Source organism: Galleria mellonella, unplaced genomic scaffold, assembly GCF_026898425.1.
Source record: "Galleria mellonella isolate WM207_F2 unplaced genomic scaffold, CSIRO_AGI_GalMel_v1 utg905, whole genome shotgun sequence".
NCBI classification, from domain to species: Eukaryota; Metazoa; Arthropoda; class Insecta; order Lepidoptera; family Pyralidae; genus Galleria; species Galleria mellonella.
This window is the reverse complement of record NW_026442174.1, coordinates 3,181,607-3,203,999: the sequence shown is the minus strand read 5'-3', so window position 1 is coordinate 3,203,999 and position 22,393 is coordinate 3,181,607. Positions and strand designations below refer to the sequence as shown.

Sequence of the window (22,393 nt, the reverse complement as noted above, 5' to 3'; positions counted from 1 at the left end):
GAGAAAAATAGTCATTAGATGTGATATTGACGCTTTGTGACCGAATGACAGCAATATGATTGAAAGAGTTTGAATGGTTAAAAGGAGATGTCAAATTGCGTTTACTTACCTACTTGTGTAGGTATTTTGTTTTAGTTGTATATTTTTTCTATTATTCGTGGTAAATTGATGCGAATAGCATTATAAAGTTATAGCCGTCCGTTGTTCCTGTATTTCGTAAAATAATGAATCGCAGAAGGGCACATGAAGAGGAGGATGGTTATGGTAATTTCGACTTGTTTAGAGGTTAGCTTGAGGAGTTTATTAGTAAGTAATAAAATAAAAATATTTTGTTTATCTAATTTTAGAGCGATTACACAGAAAGCGACGACGTGTATCTGAGAATCAAGAGATAGAAGATAGACTTGAATCGCTTATTCTGCGAGTTGGTGAGAAGAGCAGTTCCAGTTTAGAAAGTAATTTGGAAGGGTTGGCGAGTGTATTGGAGGCTGATTTAAGCACTTTTCGCGTGAAGATATTACGTATTTTGACCGATTGCGCTATCCGTATGCCCGAAAAATGCACCATATATGCAACACTAGTTGGTCTGCTTAATGCTAAGAACTACAACTTTGGTGGAGAATTTGTAGATTATATTGTGAAAACTTTTAAAGAAAACCTGAAGACAGGAAAATGGAATGCGGCCAGATATTGCCTCAGGTTTATATCTGATTTAGTAAATTGCCATGTACTGGCTGCTTCATCATTGATAACTTTGTTAGAATCATTAGTAGACTGTGCTAATGAAGATGGTGTACCACAAGTAAGAAGGGACTGGTTTGTTTTTGCTGTACTTTCTGCTTTACCATGGGTTGGCAGAGAACTGTATGAGAAAAAGGAATCTCAGCTGGAGCATTTACTTGTGACTATCGAAGTATTTCTTAATAAGAGGAGTAAGAAGCACTGGCCTGCTTTAAAGGTATGGTCAACAGATACACCTCACCTGCAAGAGGAGTACCTTGATTGCCTTTGGGCGCAAATAAAGAAATTAAGACAGGATAACTGGTCAGAGAAACATATACCGAGACCATATCTTGCATTTGATTCTATTCTGTGTGAAGCGCTACAACATACACTTCCATCTATACAGGTGAGAATTTCAGCACTTGCCTTTTAAACTTATTGTTTTAAGATTGCTTTATTTTATATATATATACATGTTATTTTACAAAATGTAACAAATTTATATATATTCTTTATTGCACTTGTAAGTTACATATAAAATAATCTATTTATAAATGTTGTGAGCAAGGATGGACTTATCTCTGACAGAGATCTCTTCCAGTCAACTCAGTACAGTAAGAAAGCATTTCGTTAGCGGGCAGCTGAAGTGCTATAACTATTAATACATAAACAAATATACAGATAAATAAAATATTAAAATATATAATAAAATATTACATAAATACATATACTATAAATACATATACTATAAATACATATAATACCTACCTACTTATATAATAAATGTTAAAATAAGTGAATATACTACTTACATTAGAAATTTCGTTTAATGATTTTAAGATTTGACAGTTCAATTAGAAAAATACAAAAAAAAAAATTACTCAAGGGAAAGAAAATGTGATTTCAACCTCTTCTTGAAAGAGGTAATAGAGGGACTCTCTTGTATGTGGGAAGGGAGTTTATTAATTATTTATTTTAAATTTATTATTTCTACTAAAATACAAACTCTTTTTGAATAAATCCTGTTACTTTTATAATTGAATACCTAGGTTAGATTTATGTATATGCTTTTTTATATTCACTTTTAATATAGATAGATATTAGGTTATAACAAAAATGTGCACAGGAGGACTTATCTCTTAAAAGGTTTTCTTCCAGTCAACCTTGAGAACCTGAAAGGAGAAAGTATCTATAGGGTTTATATATAAAGCATAACATAAATAGTGAAAAATAATAATATAAAAAAATTAGCTATTAGTAGCTATATAGTTAGCAACAAAGAATAAATTGAAATATATAATATATAAACATAGAATAAGTATTATATATATAAGTAACAACAATTATATTGTAAAGTCTTTTTGTTTGAGCTTTGAATACATGAATGGTTTGCATCATACTGGTATAATTTGGGAGGGCATTAATATAGTAGTTTAACAGATATTGCTGCATATGCTAAGATAGATATTTCTTATAGTTTTCATTGTTGCTATGCTATATGTAACAGGATATTTATTTTGTATGTTTCAGCCACCACCACACAATGATAATGACACTTACCCAATGCCTCGTGTCATATTCCGGATGTTTGATTATACAGATTGTCCCGATGGCCCTGTGCTTCCTGGAGCTCATTCCATCGAGAGATTTCTAATAGAGGAACACCTCCACAATATTATAGAAGCATACCATTTGGAAAGAAAAGAGTGTGCAGCTCAGTTACTTTGTTTTCCATATAAAGCAAAGATTCCCCTTGAATATTGTATAGTGGAAGTTATTTTTGCTGAGCTATTCAATTTACCTAGGCCTAGGTATTTAGAGATCTGCTATGGATCTATCTTAATTGAATTATGTAAGCTTCAACCATCCTCGATGCCGCAAGTCTTGGCACAGGCTACAGAGATACTATTCTTGAGAATTGATACCATGAATGTTGCTTGTTTTGACAGGTATGTTACATTATGTTCTAGTCTAATTTTTATACTAGTGTTTTAATCTCAAGCTAGAATATATAAAGTTTCTTAAAGGACCTTATAAGGTGTTTAGGTAACTCACTATGAGTATTTGTTTGTTTAAAAATATGACATACTTAGTCTAAGATATTTTTAAATGATTTGAAAACAAACTGTGTATTGATATAATTGTTCTTGATTTTAACTTTTTCTGCATAAAATTTTGTAAGTAATTTTTAATTAAAATCTATTTTAATACTTCCAATTTTTGAAAGATGTTTGAACTTCATAATTTGGCATTATGAAAATTGTGCTTCACTGTTCTGTGTTAAGTGTAATAAAATATTTATACTCCACTTACTGTATTCTGTTTTGTTTTAGATTTGTCAATTGGTTTTCATACCATTTGAGCAACTTCCAATATCGTTGGTCCTGGGAAGACTGGGAGGGATGCACTCAACTAGACCTAGATCATCCCAAACCAAGATTCATAAGAGAGGTGCTCGGAAAATGTTTACGGTTTGTTCCTTAAAACTGTTATATATATAATATTATTCTACCCATCAGTTTACCAAGTTTCATTCAATTTCATTTAGACATTTAAGAGTAACTGAGTTGTAGGAGAATATGATTAGGTGGATTGTATCTATGACAAGGTTTAAAATAAATTTGACACAATTGAAGATAATGATATTGTTATTTACTATCTAGATTCAAACAATGGTGAAATGACTTACCCTTTTATTTGTGAAAAATCCTCTACCTGGCTTATAACATACTTAGATCATTGAATTCCTTAAAGCATGCTAAATTTACCTGGGATTACTTTGTAAATGTTATAAGTATTAAGGATTTTGACCTTGAATTCTCCTATAGTATATTCTAATATTGCCTGTGATTTATGTTCACTATATCAAAAGATGATAGTAGTAATAAGAATTTAGAATTATTGAAAACTAATAAAATTTAATGTTTGTTATTTATGATTAAATTTTAAAATGTTAATAAATAAGAGGAGAACAAAAATGTTTGAATTTCCTTTTAGATAAAAATAAAATTAATATTCTTATTTACAGGTTGTCCTACCACCAAAGAATCAAGGATATTACTCCAGAGACATTTTCAGCATTTGTACCATTGAAACCAGAGCCAATTTACAAATATTCTATGGAGGGTGCAGGTAAGAAAATAATTTAATATTTTTATACTTATATGTTTTATTCATACAAAAATATTTTAACTTAGTCTAGTCTTATCTAAATATTGAAAATATTTACATTTAGGTAACACTGATTTTACTCGTACTGACATTACATGTCTGTTGTGACATTACATTTTAGCTATGCGTTTTAAAATAAATGCTTCATATGATTGTTATTTTGTTTTCGCTATTGCTATGATTTATTAGATGCATATGTTTTAATACTTCATTTCTTATTGTCTGTTTGAATGTTTGGTATAATTTCAAGTAAAGACATCTGAGAAATTATAATCAAGACATAATTATAGATTAGTATTTATATATCCATATATAAGTTGGTGTAGTTAGTTCTTCGCCTGACTAGGTACCTCTCCACCTTATATATTGCTTGTAAAGCATAATTGTGAGTGTTGTCATTCTTTCAGTATTAAATGATAGAAATGTGAGGTGTAAATTTCTTAAAATCTACACTATAATTTTAGTTCTCAAAAGCAGTAATACATCATATTTTAATATTGTTATATGAACAAGAGCAATATTTTACGGTACTGTATGAAACAAAATAGTATTATATAAAATTAGTCATTATTTTGCAGCTACGTTCCACATATAGAAATGCTGATTAATGTTAGCAAAATTTGTTCAATGATTATAACGTTCTCACTCAAACTATTAAAACAAAGAGAATTCGCTCTCCTTTTTTTTAGTAATATTTTAAGATTTCTGTTCAGTCTATTCCATGGCCATTAATTCTAGAAAGCTAAGCGACCGTTCAGGATAGTCATCGTAAGTATCGTCATCAGCTTCTTTAGGGGATTCGTCTTCGTCTTCATTGTCGAATGGCGAAAAGTCATCTGTTTGGGGATCATTTTCGTTGTCTTCATAATCGTATTGTTCTTCATTTTTATCATCAGGATTACTCTTATTATCTAAGTTACTAAAGAAATCATCAAAATCTTCGTCTATCGGAAGATATTCTTCATGTTTCTTACTTTCTTCTTCACGTAATATCGGTTTAGAAGGCGTCGTATTTTTTATATTTTCCGTTACATCATCATATGTAAAGTTTTCTGATAAGTCATCTAAGACCTCAGTCACAGTATTTGTGACTGTAGTTGCGGTTGATGTTGGTTCTTGTCGATTTATATACGATTCTTTAAGTTCACCTGTCACTGCGAGGTTGTTGTGTTTCTTCTTTTTACATTTAGTTTTATTCTTAGAAACAGAATGAGAGGATGCTATTACTGTCCTTTCAGTTACTATTATTTCTTCGGGATTGTTTATTTCATTAGTCTCACTTGCTAATGTGGATGTTACATCAAATATGTATTCGCTTTGATCACCTGTATCTTTTGTATTCGATACTTCTTCTGACTTGACATCTTGATCAAATTCTGCTGGTGATTCGCTATTGGTATTGTATTGATCTGCGGTATTTTCATATGAAGGTGATGATGTTGTCTCCAATGTGTTTCGATTGTTAATTTCAGTATAGCTGTCTAATTCTAATTTGTGTGAAGTGTATATATGATCAGTATGGTCTTCGGTTTTGTGATCTGTATCGACGTTATTATGACTAGATGGCGTTACATATCCATGAAAATTTGAACCCTTTCTTCTTGGGTATTTCGATTTTGGTGGTACTATGGTCTTGTTTTGATCCTGCTTTATACTTGTACTCCATTTGTCATGTTTGACGGATGTTCCTTTTTGCACTAATGTAGATTGTCTGAAACGGTTTTTATTCTTCGGTTGTGTTGTTCCAAGCGTATGTTCTATGTATGTTGTATTATTAAAATTAATGGCAGTGGTAATTGTTGGCTTTGTTGTTGTTGTGAAAGTTGTTGTTCGAGTTGTAGATTCTGTAGTAATAATCAATGGAGTAGTAGATAGTGTGCTGATTTTTGGTTTCCATGATTTATTCGGTTTGGTAGCAGCGGAGCTTGCTTGAGGTGTCAAATCGTCAGACGGTTTTTTTACCTGAATTTTCTCTGGTGCTTTGGTTGTAGATGTAATGCGTTTATGCTTTTTACTTTTTTCTGGTTTTGAGAATTTTGGTGGGGGACGAGTGCGTTTTCTAGGTTTAAGTGTCGTTGTAGTTATATTATCTGGAACTAAGGTTGTAGTAATTCTCTTTCTCATAACAGGAGTAGGCGAATATACTTCTGTCGTAGTTTCAATATTCTCGATAGGTTCTACTTTTTCTGTTTGGGATACCATAGGTGTAGTTCTTGTGAATGCACCTATAATGCTAGCCCACTCTATGGATTCACTATCCTCAATGGGATTATTATGAACAGTAATTATATCGGGAGCAGATGTAGTATGTTTTTGAGATTTTATGGTTTCGTGTTTTTTTGGTGGTTTTCTTATATTATTCGTTGAGGACTTGAGGCCTTTATTAGGAGTATCGATTTCTTTACTTTTATTGCTGGAATTACTTGTTAAATTTACGAGAATCGGCCTAAATGCTGATTCAACTATAGAATCTGGGTTAGAGTATTGCATATCATCGAGTTGAGGGCTTGGTCGAAAATCTAAAGGTCTGGTTTTGACATGTTTTGGAGAATGCAATTTCATTGGTGGCATAGGCTTAAAAGGTTTTTTATCCATAGTTACAAATACTCCTGGCGGTGCATTGAATACTGGAGGTCTTATGTGATCTGAAAAATAGCTGATTTTAACAGACGTTGGCTTGGATTTATTATTATATACTTTATGATAAATCGTAGGCTCCAGATCTTTCGTTGTATTTTCTGCTATGTTATATTTGGCATTTAGGTCAAGACTGTAGTTTCTAGTAGTTGTCATTACAATTGGTTCTGATGGAGTTGGTAAAACAGCAGGTCTAGTTGTTTTAATTATATTACTTGGAGCAACATATCTTGGATCGGTAGATATAAATGAATTGCCTAAACGTGTCTCATGATCCATATATTGTTGTGGACTAAAATGGGATAAAGGTGGAGCTGAGAGAGGAGGACGGGCGTATTTATATGATTGAGGTTTGTATGAATAAGTCATTGGTTTTTTTTGTTGATATTGTTCAACTGACGTACCACCATAACTTAATTTGGAATTTTGTGCGTAGACAGGAGGTATATATGGACTAGGCTTGTATTTATGTGGCTCAGCTTGAGTATCATCGTCAGAGAATAACGATGAAAAGATTCTATCTAGACTATGCTGATATCGACGGCCTTGGTTATATTGATTTGGTACTAGATTCTTATGAAACCAGACAGATCTTTCTGGGCGCGGTGTATGAGTATGCATTGGTATGTAATGTCGATAATCATGAGGTTTTCCTACAATAACATCGGGTGGGTTTTCACGGACCGTGAATATTCTTATATGATTTTCATATGGTTTCTTATGTTGCTTTTTTGGTATTTGAGATACAGAGAAGGTTAGCTCATAGTGATACTTTCCTGATGAAGTGTTATCGTCTCTCTGTCTGACACGTTTCACAGACCAAAACGCTTTAACGCCTTTCATACACGATTCCTCGCCACATTTTTTTATTGAAATTTCATCTTCAATGAATCGCAAACCTTCCCCATCTTCTACCAATCTTCCTTTAGCCATTGTAGTGACATCGCCGTAAGTAGGATGCTCATCATCTTTTACTCGATCGAATGGAGCATTCTTAATTTTATCCCATAAATTATGATCATCCTCTTCCTTCGAGACTTGATGCTCTAGTTTGTTGTTTGGAGATATAATGGAATCTTTAGCGATTAGTTGATCAATTTTATCTCTTACTAGTGTTAAATAGACACTGTGTCTCAAAGCGTCTTCCCAATACCGCGGCTGTATGATTGAATCTGGAGTTTTGTGGTTAGTGTCGACGGTGTCGTGTGATGTTCCGAGTCGAGATTCTCTATAGTCATAGTGCCAGTTGTTGACTGGTATTGGCATCGGCTTGAATTCATTGTCTGCATCAAGGCAATTTCCTTCTTTCTGTACCTGTAACAATTGCACAAATAGTAAGTGTACACGCATATCATTACATATTTGTATAAATTAAATCACGGCAGTTGATTATGTTTTCAGCAAAAAATGTCGCTGGACGATTAATGTGCGTTTGAAAGTAAAATGCCGGTTCGCGGGAAAGTGCGGCCATATTGTTAGCGTGCCTGAAACAGTTGCGTGTCCACCCCACGATGCCGAGTTTCCAATCATTTAGCTTGTATATCTACAGTTTACAAAAGACTGTTTAATAATTTATTATCAGTTACAATTTACATAATAATATATTGTTTATTAATGAAAGGAAACATTTTTTTTTTTATAAATGATTATTAGTAGAATATTATTTTTATGATGAGTTATGAGGTAACAAGGTCTTGCATTATGATGAATTTTTTTTTTTATCTTAATGGATATACTTCTTACTTTCAGATTGGTCTTATACAAATTTCATTAAAATCGGTTCAATAGTTTGTTTTTTAAATCAAAATAACTAATTTTACCATTATCGAAATACGTGCTTTTTTTTTGTTTTGTACAAAATCTATTATTGCTTGTGGGATACAAGTAGTTAAACTATGTTAGGTGAAGGAAATCGTGTATTCTATTTTGAAGTCTAACAATATTTTTAAAAGTTTTGATTAAAGTTAAATATTTTTATTATTGTTACATTGTTTTGTTGCTTTTTATTGTTAAAATTTTATTTTTCTGCGTTTTGTTGTCACTTATATTTACTTATTTTACATGTAACACTAAAATACAACAATAGCAGTTTTGTATAATCGACAGATTTTTAGTTAATAAAAAATAAAGAAAAAATAGATGATTATATTTATTATAACAATTTGTAGAACAGTACAAGTGTTTTTTTAATAAGACAAATATTTTTATTGCGAGTTCGAAAGAAAGCAGAAAACAAAACAAAAATCGAGACCTCGGCAAATTATTATTAATTAGTACTAGACCATAATTTGTATAGGTAATTCGATTCTGATTGTACAGCGATTTGTCTAGCAGTGATATGTAAATGTTTTGTTACATTAATCGTTAAAACGGATCTTGGGTAATGCCCAATTCCATTGTCTTACGACGCGATAATGTTATGGATTATTTATCAGATCAGTGCTGATCTAGACCTACATGCTCAGCCGCCGTGGAGATTCGTCGTATCGTAATATTTATTGCTCTAAATACTATTCGAATGGAATTCGATAATCACATTTTCAAGGTGTCTTCGCCAAATATTGGTGTTTGCCTAAATTTCTACTGTATTGATCTGTTTTTCCTTTTTTTATATATATTACATACATATCATTCGTGTTTCAACCGTGAAGCAGTTGTGTATGCATGGCTGTGTTTCGGTTTGAAGGGTGGGATATGGCGTGAATTTACTGGGTACAGAGGAATAACACCTGAGTCCTCAGGAATGGCAACGCATGGGGGATATCATGGGCGAAACAGTATACTCTGTTACGTCCATGGTACTGCTCATGTCTATAGGCGACGGTTACCACTTTCCATCAGGTGGGCCGTCAGCTTGTTTGCCATTCTAAGTTTTATAAAAAAAAAAAAAAATATCTGTAAACTGTCTATTGCCCGTAGCGTTGCACGTATGCTGTTGTTTCCCTTTTGAATGAAAATTTTAAAAAATAATTTTTTTGCTATGTTACAAAATAAACGTAAATTCCAAATTTCAACCGCCTAGACTGAGTAGTTTTGGATGTGCGTTAATAGCCAGGATAAACAATTTTATATGAGTAGATTATATCCTAAAAATTGTTTATTTATTTCGTCTTTCCATATCTACTTATCTCGTTGTTGTATGTGAAATAATTGTATATATGATTAATATATGTATTTGTGTATTAGAAATAATATTATAATATGTATATATTGACTAAGGGAATTTAATGCTAGAGAAATGGGTAGTAGCGTCTTTCTTAAAACATCACCATATAAATAGACTAACACGGATGTAATATTTAATTTTTATTTTAAATTAGTTAAACATTATCGATTCTAATAATAATTAGTTAATTTATTTTTAGTTAAAATAATTAATTAATTATTTATTAACATTAGTTAAATGTCATAATTAATACTATTAATTATGACATTTATGACATTTGACATTTATTATGAATGTGTTTATAAAGATGCTTAGATTTTTAGAAGTTCGTATGTTTTTTTAATCAAATACACCTACGTTTAAAAATATGGAACACGGGTAGGTTATATCTTAATTTAATACAGGACACTTTATATTCTCTTTCATGTCAAAGTCGTAGGAAACAGCTAGTAGGGAATTAGATCACTATCATCATCATCATTTCAGCCATTATCCGTCCACTGCTGGACATAAGCCTCACCTATAGATTACCATAAAGAACGGTCCTGAACCACCTGAATCCACTGACTGCCTGCAATGCATTTCAGGTCGTCACTCCATCTAGTGGGGGGTCGTCCTACATCGCGTAGGATGACACCATGTCCTACACTAAATCACTATGCTTTTAAATACATAATAAATAAATAAATAAAAATAATTTTTATTCTTGTAAACTTAATAATAAGCATTTTTGAATAGTAACTTTTTTAATTTACCGCCCAGTTCGTAATGTAATTTCAGCTGAGAAGAACAGGCAAGAAACAGCTTTTTAAATAAGATATTATAAACTGTATTAGAATATTATTTAAAACCTAGCTGAATGTTGTTCCACAAAGTCATTACTCGGTAAACCATGTCAGAAGTCTTCGTGTGTAAATTGACCAAAATACTTGACATCAGAGGGTGCCACCTTCACTTAGTAGTAGTAACAGTAATGGTAATCCATCTCATAGCATATTACCTAGTTGTAGTACGATAATTCATTGCTAAATAACAACAGTATTGTATTAATTACGATACTGTCGCTCCATTTACGTGGGAATTTCTCGTTGTGCACAATACATGGAGCAGAGGTCATTGTCTATCGTTATTATGCAGTCTCATGTGATATAGTTGCAAATTAAATGTATTACGAATACACTCGTAAAATATTGTACGTGGGGACAAATTTATTATTATAAATTTACAATGGGGCATTAAACTATAGTAAGTGAATAACTTTATTGTTACAATACCTCTTATTAATTTTTTTTTAATTACATAATTGAAATCAATATAATTTATATTCTTATAAAAAAAAAATCCCCCAAAGAAATATCTGAAAATGTCTAAAAATTTTGAGCTTTAAAAACTAACTTGACTGCTGTACATGCTGTGTTAGAATATAGTGAATCTACGTATACAGCCCAAAGGTGGTTTCCAATTAATTTACTATAATTCAGAAAGGAGGAGGTGCTAAACTCTGTTTAGTTATGCGATGTCTTAACGATAATAGGTTTGGAATTGTCTAAACCGATTTTTATAATTTTTTTGTCAATCGATAAGTTTTACGTCTTAAGTCCTTTGATTTTTTTTTATTAGTTTCTAATAGAATATATAAAATAATTATTTGTTTCCAATAGAATATATAAAAAATTAAATGATTTTATTAAAATTAAAAATTTTTTTTTTTATATTCTAGAATTTAAATACAATAATTATTGGAATACGACTGTCATTTTTTTTTAATAATACCTATTTTAGTATCTAGTTACAAATTAATAAATAGATGTTAATATTAAAACAAACAAAAAAATTAAATACAATAATTTTCACTATTAAAAAAATTAAGACTGATCGTAATTTCCTCGACCCGATTTCCAGCACCGTCTAATCGTGCAGCAAAAAATATAGAATACTCACAATTAGCACAACGAGAACGCATAGCTGTGCGGATTTCATCTTTGTCCACTGTCACTATGCACCGTATGCCACTTTATTTTTTTTCTGCTATATGAACGCCTTGGAAACAACGCGTGCGGCGCGGATGCACCGGGCTACGCAAACTGCCGAGTAGTTGGATGCACACAACACCCCACTCGTGTGACAGAGAATTCTAAGATTCCTAAAACTTGAAAACTCAATTGTTATGATTTTAATTCGCTGTATACCGTGCCTTTTACAGCACGGTACTTACGGTTATTTCCTCTTCGTGGGCAAGTTAAGCTGCATTGCCTGATGTTTTCTATGTTTTGGATAAAAAAAAAATTTTAGAGATATTTTTGGAGAAATTTTCGAAAAAAATTAAACAGGTGTAGAGTAATTTAGGTAATATGTACAGAAGTTTAGGATTTTTAAATCTTTTATAGTAATATTATTTAGTGGTCGAGAGATGAATAAGCAGTGCCCCTTTTAAAACACACCCCCGGGGCCGCACGGAGTTTATATTACATATTGTTATTATTATAATATTCTTATATATATTATGGTATAAAACGGTATTTGTACATATAATGTGTAAGCGACACTTAGACGATGTAAATAAAATTGCAGGATGCATTTACACATTGCGGCATCTACGGACAGGGGAACTAATGCAACCGACCGACTCACAATGTTCTAACGCTAACGAGTTCTTATCTTGATAGGAAAGTCCTAAATAATAGGCAATACGGAGAAAAGTTATTTTTTTAAAGTATTGAATCGCGGATCACGAATTGTTTTCCAATTATAAATCTCTTTTAATACAAAGCGTTTATTTTTAGAATTTTGTTATTTAGTTATTTTTTTATTGTTTTAACTACCGGTTTAACTTATGTGTATTTACGAAACTTTTAACAATAAAATTTACTTGTTTTGTTTTAATTTAAATATATCATTCAAGTGTGATATGAGTTAACCGATTTTGATTTCTTTTAAATGGATATATGAATAATTTGCTTTTATGTTGGTTCCATATTAATTTTGGCAAAATTAAAAGTCTGTTATTTGTAGTATAAAATCTTAAATTATCAATTCTCTCTTCAATACTGGAGTCGATTTTGAAGTGTTATTAATTTTTTTTTAAATAATTAAAATTTCATTTTCATATTATAGTTAATGTTTTAAAGAATAGTATAAAATAAATGGTAGAAATGCGTCAGAACTGCTTTATATGTAAGTTTTGATAGTCCATACTAGAGTAGTTTTGCTAAACTATCAAAATAAAATTGTAATTTTTAGGGTTCCGTACGTCCAAAGGAAAAGACGGAACCCTTGTAGGATCACTTCGTTGTCCGGTCGTCAGTCCGTCAGTCAAAACCCTTTTTCTTAGGAACGCGTGGAGTTATAAAGTTGAAATAAATAGCGTATACTCAGGTCTGCAGGTCTCAAGAAGTCAAAAAATCAAGCTTCTTAATCGACGTAATGAAAAGATACATCAGTTTATGTTCCGATTATATCATATATTTTGATTTTCGCAAAGGGAACCAAAACCTATAGGGCACTTCCCGTTGATCTAAAATCATGAAATTTGGTAAGAAACAAGGTCATATAGCACAAATATTTTTTCACAAAGGATTTTTTTTATAACTTTATGACTTTGTACGGAAGCCTTGTTGCGCGAGTCAGACTTGCACTTGACCGGACTTTTTTTGTAAGTTTAGGGAATCTTAGGAGTCGACCCTATTGTTATAATATATAAAAATATAGTTCTGTCCTCGTGTAGTTTTGTTTCATCCGTTTTATGAGCGCTACCACTGAAAAATCGCCGGCCACGCTAGCGGGACGCACGAGTGAAATCCTCGAGTCCATCGCGTGCACTTTCCATCTCGCACACTTTTCGCAGTATTTTTTTTAATAGACAGTCATGTACAGTAACTGTAACCACATATACTGTAGACAGTGTTAAATGTTATAACAATTATATCATCACCCTCATATTACATTACGAAATGAACAAAACCATAGAGTATTCATATCACAATTAAAACAACTATTAGCTAAACAATGTTATTACGATATAGATGAATATTTAAATGATAAAAATTTGTAATAAAAAATAACGCATAATATATAAATATTACTGGTTTAATTAATAATACTAAAATTGATAATGATACTAAAAATATATAAAAATATGAACAACTACATTAAATTGCATTAAAATAAAATAAAACATATGGAAATAAAAAAAAATCGTTAAAATAATTAAATTAATTTGGAATTTAGTTCGAATTTAATTAAATTGATAAAATTGAAATTGAATTATTTAAATCTCTATGAAAATTTAAGGATTAACACCCTCCTCGCTTCTAATTGCTGTGCCCGACAGGGTCTACAATGTACTTTATCCATTATTAACATCTTTCATAATAATATTGTAGAATGCAATAAATTGAATTAAATTGAATCAACTGTTATTTTTCCATGACTAAACATAAGTTTCCCCATCGATTGTCCCGTTAACATTAGGTACGGCCCGGTTCCTTATAGCAGTTTACTTTTGGGAGGATTTTGCCACCAGTAATTGCAACATTTAATATGTAGCATAAAAATATAACAAGGAAAATGATGAATATAGTTTCTACCATTTTATGTTGTAAAATGGACCGAATTATTAATATAATATAAAGAACACTTTTCCTAATATGTATCATTATTATATATAAAAATAGATGACACTTCTGTTAGAATACATGCGCTCAGCTACTGAAATCACCATTTTGCTTGACATAATGTGATTGTTTAAAAATTACATACATAAATACATATCTGTCACGCCTGTCTCCCATTAGTTATTTTATTGTTATTGTTTAAGTTATTTAAAAATTGTACGTGAATAAAGGGTAAATTAGATTGTTTTTATTGGAAATAAAACGAAAGTTTGTCACTTAGGTAGTTATATGTATAATATTTAAATTTTGAGCACTTTCCTTTATCTCTCCATCAGATGACAAATTATCTCCTTAAAAAAATATTATTTCATATTTGTAAATAACATTTAAATAATAAATAATATTTTGATGTCCAAGGTATAGGTGGTATAACAAACGACCATATTTGTACTATTTCACACTAATTGTTGCCTTTTATTTGGGTAAACGAATAAGTATTTTCCACCTTAAACGATATATTTTAAAGACGATATTCATTCTATCTATTATAGTGAGGAACTTGTCAAAGTAATAGCAATCAATATTGTTTCGTGTTATGATATATGCATTCACGCGCCGTATGTATAAGATTAGTCTACAGACAGACGGGGGAAAACTATCAGCTTTCCTTATTGCACGTAATGTCATTTATATTTGTATAATTTAAATACTTGTGTGGAGTAAATAAGAATAATTGCCTTGTAGCTTTATTTTTTTTTTATTATGAGATTATGAAATTTTGTTATATTTACAAAATATACATTCAGTAGAGTAGACAATTTCTTATTATGGCTATAGTGCTGAAAATACTTTTTTCGTAAATTATTGTTTTTATTTTTATTTTTTCTTTTACTATTCTGATAAGTATGTTCTCGTATATCAAGAGATGGGTAGTGTGAAATGTCGGTGAATAGTTCGAAATGGTTATTCTGACTTTTTTTTTTTTTATGCAATTTGAATAGTAAACAAGCTGACCACCTAACAGTAAGTAGTAACCGTCGCTTATATAGGTATGAACAGAACCATGGACATAACAGAGTGCATTTGCTCATTCGTTTCGTTATCGATTCATTAACACATAGATATTGGATTGTATTTTATCTTTTCGATATTCTTAATTATCGCAAATAAATAAATATTTGAATAAAACAACTATGATAACGATGGTAATTCTCGACGGGATAGAGACTGTTACCGTTGTAGTATATGTAGTTACATTTATTACATGGCATTTACATATACCATATACATTTAATATATGAGCATATTTAGTTAGATATGAGCACTTTCCGCCGAGCATAATTAAACGTGATGCAACATAACAGGGTGAACCTACCCACGTCTCCTGGATTCTCAACAAATCAAATTCGGCTTATTAATAATCTTCCATCATTATCATTTCAGCCATTATTTGTCCACTTTTGGACATAAGTCTCCCATAGACTGCCATAAAGAACGGTCTTGAGCCACTTGCATCCACTGACTCCCTGCAACGCATTTCAGGTCGTCACTCCATCTAGTGGGAGGTCGTCCTACACTGCGTTTCAAAAACCTCTTCCCCATCGGTTGTCGGTTCTTCGAGCTATGTGACCAGACCATTGTCACTTCAGCTAGCTTATTCTTCGGGCTATGTCGGTTATTTTGTTTCTTTTGCAGATATCCTCGTTTCGGATTCTATCACGCAAGACTTCGAGCATAGCCTAATCTTCCATCACTAGAAATTTAATTGTAAATTCTAAAAGTCCTACAATTTCAGTCAGATTAAATATACGACCTTTAATAGCTTCTATAAGTCTAGTGTACCACTACGCCACGATTCTCAGAAACCGTGACATCTAAAGTAGATATATAATGAGATTTGAATTTAATAATGTTATAGTTTCGAATATGGTTTCCCATGAGGAGCGCGCTGCAGCGAGTCAGTTTGCGCAATCGACAGTATTGTTCTGTCGCTATCTGCTGCCAATCTACATTAATTGCCGGCACGAACGTGTAAAATCGACAATGATTTCCAAACGTGATTTAGATTTTTCGTAATATACGATATTATAGGTAGACGCTTAGTGAATAGAGAAAAGATAGATTAGGACTTTGTGGATATTTCAAATGTGTGTCGTCAAAACATTTATATAAATGTTAAGTAACTCTATGGATTCTTGCAACTCAGTAATTTTGGTGTTCAATAGCACTATTTTTAATATCTTTTTCTTATTGTTTGTTTTTTTTTTAACAGAAATATGGTAACATATAAGGGAATGCTAATTTTATGTAATTTTTTGTCATCGTAAATTATTTTATTAAACTTAGAAAAGAATCTAAGTTTAATAAAATAATTTACGATTTTTGTTTATTAAAAAACAGCATAATTATCATGATAAAATCAATATAGGACTTTTTTTTTATACAACTTAGAATGGCAAACAAGCTGACGACCCACCTGATGGAACGTGGTAACCGTCGCCTATAGACATGAGCAGTACCATGGACATAACAGAGAATATTGTTTCGTCCATGATACCCCCCATGCGTTGCCATTCCTGAGGACTGTTATTCCTCTGTACCCAGTAAATTCACGCCATATCCCACCCTTCAAACCGAAACACAGCCATGCAAACACAACTGCTTCACGGTTGAAACACACAAGAGGTACCCAAGCAGTCGATTTTTGTACAAAGTCTACCTCTGGTACTAACAGAGAAGGAAGAAAAATTTATCGAATTAAAAACATATTAAAATATCGGTTCAAATTTGGCAAATATATTATTGTAATGTACCTTACGGTAAAACATAAAAAGCAGGGAAATTTGAAAGTTTTTGTTTTAAAAAGTCATGGCAACCCATTTCTATAGATGTCAGCGTATTCTGTGTTATCTTTGGTGCTGTTTATATCTATATGAGAGTCTCTTTGAGATAATAATAAAAAAATATATCAATATTTCAGCCTCACTGCCCGGCACCGAAGCAGCCCATCAGTTAGTCGTGTGCGTTCGTAACAAGTGTACACCAGAGGAAGCCCTGAACGTGCTCCGCGAGTTACCGAACCCGCTGCGCGAAGGTGAACAGCCGGCGGCCGCGCAGGCAGCGCCCCACAACCCGCTGAAGATTGACGTCTTCGTGCAGACACTCCTCAATTTGGGCAGCAAGAGTATCTCACACAGTTTCGCGGCGATATCCAAGTTTCATTATGTATTCAAGGTAATATTTTTTTACTATTATAGTACTATCATCATCATCATCATATTAACCTTTCACTGTCCACTGCTGAACATAAACCTCCCCCTTGGGGGATTTTACCAATAATTGTCCCTCTTGGCAGGCGGATTGGCAACCGATGTTAGTTATTTTTTGAACCAGAAAGATAGAGGAAAAGATATCTGTGATGCAATTATGAACAAATTTCTTATTAAAGATTTTACGGCTTTTATGCATTATTTTCACAAATTTTGATAATTATTATTGCAATAGACAGATTTTTAAATGAGTAAAGATTGTGTTCCGTAATAAACTCGACTTCAATTGTGTCAAAACCAGTTATTTTGTTAGTTTGTTATTTGTTATTTTGTGTAAGTACATATTTTCAGATAAAATGATTCCAAAGCGGTTTAGACCTGTTGAAGTTATGTGGTAACAAACATAAAAAAGAAACTAAAAAAATATAACCGAACTGAGAATCTTCTTCTTTTTGAAGTCGGTGGACAAGGGAAGTTAAAGTAAATGGTTTTAATTTGATCACAAGTTTCAGAAATGTATGAATTCTTCTAATTTCAGATTCTAGCGGAATCCGAGGAGGCGCAGATCTGTATACTGCGCAACGTGTGGGAGCTGTGGCAGCGGCACCCGCAGATGGTGTGCGTGTTGGTGGACAAGATGCTGAAGACGCAGATAGTGGAGTGCAGCGCGGTCGCCACGTGGCTCTTCTCCAAGGAGATGGCGCCGTACTTCACGCACGGCTACCTCTGGGAGGTGTTGCACCTCACCATAGACAAGATGAATAAACACGTGTCCAAATTGAGTGAGTAAAAAACTTTTTGCTTTAATGTTGTATGCCTTCAATATTTCTAAAATTAGTTTGGAACAAAACCTAAGAATATGTGTATGTTATTTCTTGCATCTTAATCATTCTTTATGAATACGCGTACTATTTGGAATGGAGTAGGAAGTAGGCTTTTATTTCTTGTTAAATTATGGTTGAATCAACTTTCCTGGTCACGCAGATAATTTCGCGGGTAAAAACTAATTTTTTTTTATACAACTTAGAATGGCAAACAAGCTGACGGCCTACCTGATGAAAAGTAACCGTTGCCTATAGACATGAGCAGTACCATGGACATAACAGAGTATACTGTTTCGCCCATGATACCGCCCATGCGTTGCTATTCCTGAGGACTCAGGTGTTATTCCTCTGTACCCAGTAAATTCACGCCATATCCCACCCTTCAAACCGAAACAGCCATGCAAACTGTTTTACGGTTGAAACACGAATAACAGAGATACCCAAGCAATCGACTTTTGTACAAAGTCTCCCTCTGGTAAAGTAAATATCTACCTGTAAGTAATTATCTACCTGTTCACTTTTATTCTTCTTTAACCAAAGGTTGCCTGTAAGAGTTTGCCCTAGCGATAAGACCACCTTTTGGACTTTTATGTATATATTTTAATATTTATTTTATGTTACTGTATTTTACGTGAATTGTTCAATTGTCATTGTACATTTTTATGTTTCTGTTGCAATAAAGATTTAAATAAATATAAAATAAAAACATTTTTTTTTCTAAGGTTAATTAAAAATTCCATTTTGATAAGACTTCAATTTTGATACTTTTTTTTTAAATGTCTTAATAAATAAATTATCATTAGATTTGGTCCACAATTGCCAATTGATTGTAACATATAGATTGTAAAATGAAAGCTTTCTCTATATTGAAGTTTGTTGTTAATAGACACAATCTTAGTAATTAATTTATTTTCAAATTAATGTTTTAAAAAAAAAATTAAACTATTATAAAAAAAGTTTTCTGAAATAATCACTAATAACTAATATTAATTAAACACTATATAGGCGGAGAACTACAGGAGGCGAGAGAAGCACTGGCCAGAGCTGACTCCAGCAGTTCAGATTCAGAGGACGAGGGCGGCAGCAAGAAGAAGAAAGATCAAGATAAACCTACTGAGGAGGTAAAATAAATGATTATTTGTCTAATTAAAATTAATTATGCGTGAAGATGAAGTCAGGGCAGTTGGCCCATCGTGACAAATTCATCAGCAATATTGCTAGCAATGAGGTTCTTAGTTCCCATTATTATCAATCTCTTTCTATCCGAACACTATGAGGCGCTGGTGATACGCATCCAAATGGAGCCAATTGTACAGAAAATAGCCAACTTTTCTGGATATCTCCGGTACTATAAAATTCACCTAAGGAAAATTATATTTAAAACTAAAGTGTCTAAATTGCTAAAAGTTTTATAAGTTTATGTTTATTTATTCATTAATTCACTACTTAAATAATCTCATTTCTTTATTCTTTTATTTGTGTCTTAGTGAAAAATGTACAAAAAAACAAGTTTAGTTTTAATCGTGTTAGTTGATATTGTTATTTATGTTATTTATGTTGTTTTTTTTAATATAATAAAATGAAGTAAAGCAATCATCACTTCAGCTGTTAACCATTCACTCCTAAACATAAGCCTAAGCATAGATTGCCATAAGGAATGGTCCTGAATCACCTCTATCCAGACTCTGAGGTCGTCACTCCACTAATGAACTGATTAAAATTAACTATAACTTTAACTCAGGCGGTAGAGCGCATGGAGGAGCGGCTAGAAGCGGCCCATATGGATCAGAAGCGGCTGTTCCTGATCGTGTTCCAGCGGTTCATCATGATCCTGTCGGAGCACCTGGTGCGCTGCGACACGGACGCGCGCGACCCCGTCACGCACTGGTACCGCAGCACCATCGGCCGGCTGCAGCAGGTCTTTTTAGTTGTGAGTACACCATGCTACTGACTCCCATAATCCACCAATTCTTTCTAGTTACTACTGTGTACATAGTAGTATTCGTTTTTCTTCATTGGGATAATATAGAATGTTACTTCCGCCTGCGCTATCGGTATACGCTGCCGCGATACTCGTTATTGACGATTATATAGTAATATGCAGTTAGAATAGATGGCCAATCGTGTTAAATTTACCCATTCGGAGTTATTCACAGTGGTTTCCAGTGGAGATTACGTGGAATTCGACTTAATTTGTCATGTTATTGATCTTTCGGGAAATATAGAAGTCGTTGGACTGCTGGCCTTTACTTACACTGTGGTGATATCATAAGGAATGTCATTTAGTAGAATTAGTGTTCCCACGAATTGGATAATAATACCATTATGCGAAGTACGGTACTAGTTACGCTTAAGGTCCCTAAACAGGGTTGCTGACTTATTAGTTATATTGATTTACGTCATACGAACAAGAATACGGCATCTTTATTATATCACGAAGGTGGCAAACAAGGATACAGTCCATCTGATGGTAAACAGTTACCGTAGGACGTCTGCAACACCAGAGATGTCACGTGTGCATTGTTGACCTTGATGAAACCTAAATAAGCCCCTTTTGTAGAACAATTTGTTAATTCATTAATCTTTTTGTATTTTCTAGCATCATGAACAAGTTCAGAAGTACAGCAGCACGTTGGAGACGCTGCTTTTTACCCAAGATCTGGACCCGCACATACTGGACGTATTCCATCAGTTCGTCGCACTGACGGCGTAATTTCATAATTAGAGTTGCACTTAGATTGTTCAGTTTTCAACCCACTATTGTGTGGCATAAAAAAGACTGGTTTTATTATGTTCGAATTAAGTTTGGACAGATAGTATGTATAAGTGAAAAAAAGCAGAAGGAACACATACACCACATTTTATCAGTTGTAATAAATAGATGTATTATTAACCTGATTGACATTTATTATTGTATATTACACAAGATTATAGAAAAATAAATCTTACCAAGAGTGTATGTAACGTTTATGCATTTTTGTATAAATAAATTATTGAAAGTAATTTAATTGTGTCTTTTTCTAAAGTAATAGGTATTATTTTTAAAAGTTATGTTAATTTTTTTATTTCGACTTTTCGATGAAGTCGGAAATGATAAATATGGCAAGTTCATAAAATTCCCATCATCATTTCAGCCATTATCACTCCACTGCTGGACATAAACCTCCCCCATAGACTGTCATCAGGAGCGGTACTGAGCCGCCTGCATTGACTGACTCCTTGCAATGGATTTGCGTTCGTCACTCTGTATAGCCCCCCCCCCCTCATCGTGTAAATTCCCATAAAGCTTATATATAAACATTTTTTAAAGTCACGGAATTAAATATTTGTCACCATTTTCTCTGTTCATTTATTTAATTTTTATATTTAATAGGCAAAGAATCTATCGGTTTTGAAAAAAAAGCAAGACGTTGCATGTTGCTGTCTCGTTTCTCCTGTATACGGTAGCGAGAATGTATCTATCGATATATTGTTTAAGGTGGTACTGGTTTTATTTTTGTACCTACAGGACATTAAATGCAAGATTCTATTTACTACATCGCTAATGGAATATCGCAAAAATCACTACTATTTTACTTATTTGCAAGCTTTTGCCATATCGTTTTTGCAAATTTCTTATGGCACTTTAGATGACATAGTACTTAATATCTATTTTTTGCATGTATGTTATGCTGTATCTTCACCATTTATAAACCGGTTCAATGATTTTCATTATGCTTGTTTTAGTACAATACATGTGTTATTATTGTAATTTAGTGAAATACTTGCGACGTTTGGCAATACAACTATTTATAAATTAATATTCATATGAATTTTGTCGCACTTAGAAGTGGTAGAATGGTACATTGTTTCTAGATCCTCTATATTCTGAGAAATAAAGAATAAGCATATAGATCTGGAATTTGAAAAATATAAACAATAATCTTTGCCGTGTGTGTCCCGGCGTAGAAAAGGCCACTTCCTTCTTCGTGGATGTCGTAAGGGGCGAGG

At 32.6% G+C, this 22,393-nt stretch overlaps 2 protein-coding genes across 2 annotated transcripts; one reads left to right on the top strand and one right to left on the bottom strand.

The window, feature by feature from the left end:
- The first annotated feature begins 68 nt into the window (after positions 1-68).
- LOC113510869 (nuclear cap-binding protein subunit 1) lies at positions 69-21,406 on the top strand. The gene is made up of 10 exons (XM_026894404.3): positions 69-264; positions 348-1,129; positions 2,254-2,672; positions 3,057-3,194; positions 3,752-3,855; positions 17,291-17,544; positions 18,118-18,361; positions 19,409-19,524; positions 20,145-20,333; positions 21,003-21,406. Exons 1-10 carry the CDS (start codon positions 225-227, stop codon positions 21,114-21,116), a joined length of 2,400 nt encoding a protein of 799 aa, XP_026750205.2. The 5' UTR covers positions 69-224; the 3' UTR covers positions 21,117-21,406.
- Positions 3,905-11,776, bottom strand: LOC128202361 (uncharacterized). The gene is made up of 2 exons (XM_052902439.1): positions 11,639-11,776; positions 3,905-7,845 (listed from the first exon to the last, which is right to left on the bottom strand). Exons 1-2 carry the CDS (start codon positions 11,675-11,677, stop codon positions 4,609-4,611), a joined length of 3,276 nt encoding a protein of 1,091 aa, XP_052758399.1. The 5' UTR covers positions 11,678-11,776; the 3' UTR covers positions 3,905-4,608.
- Positions 21,407-22,393: the final 987 nt, after the last annotated feature.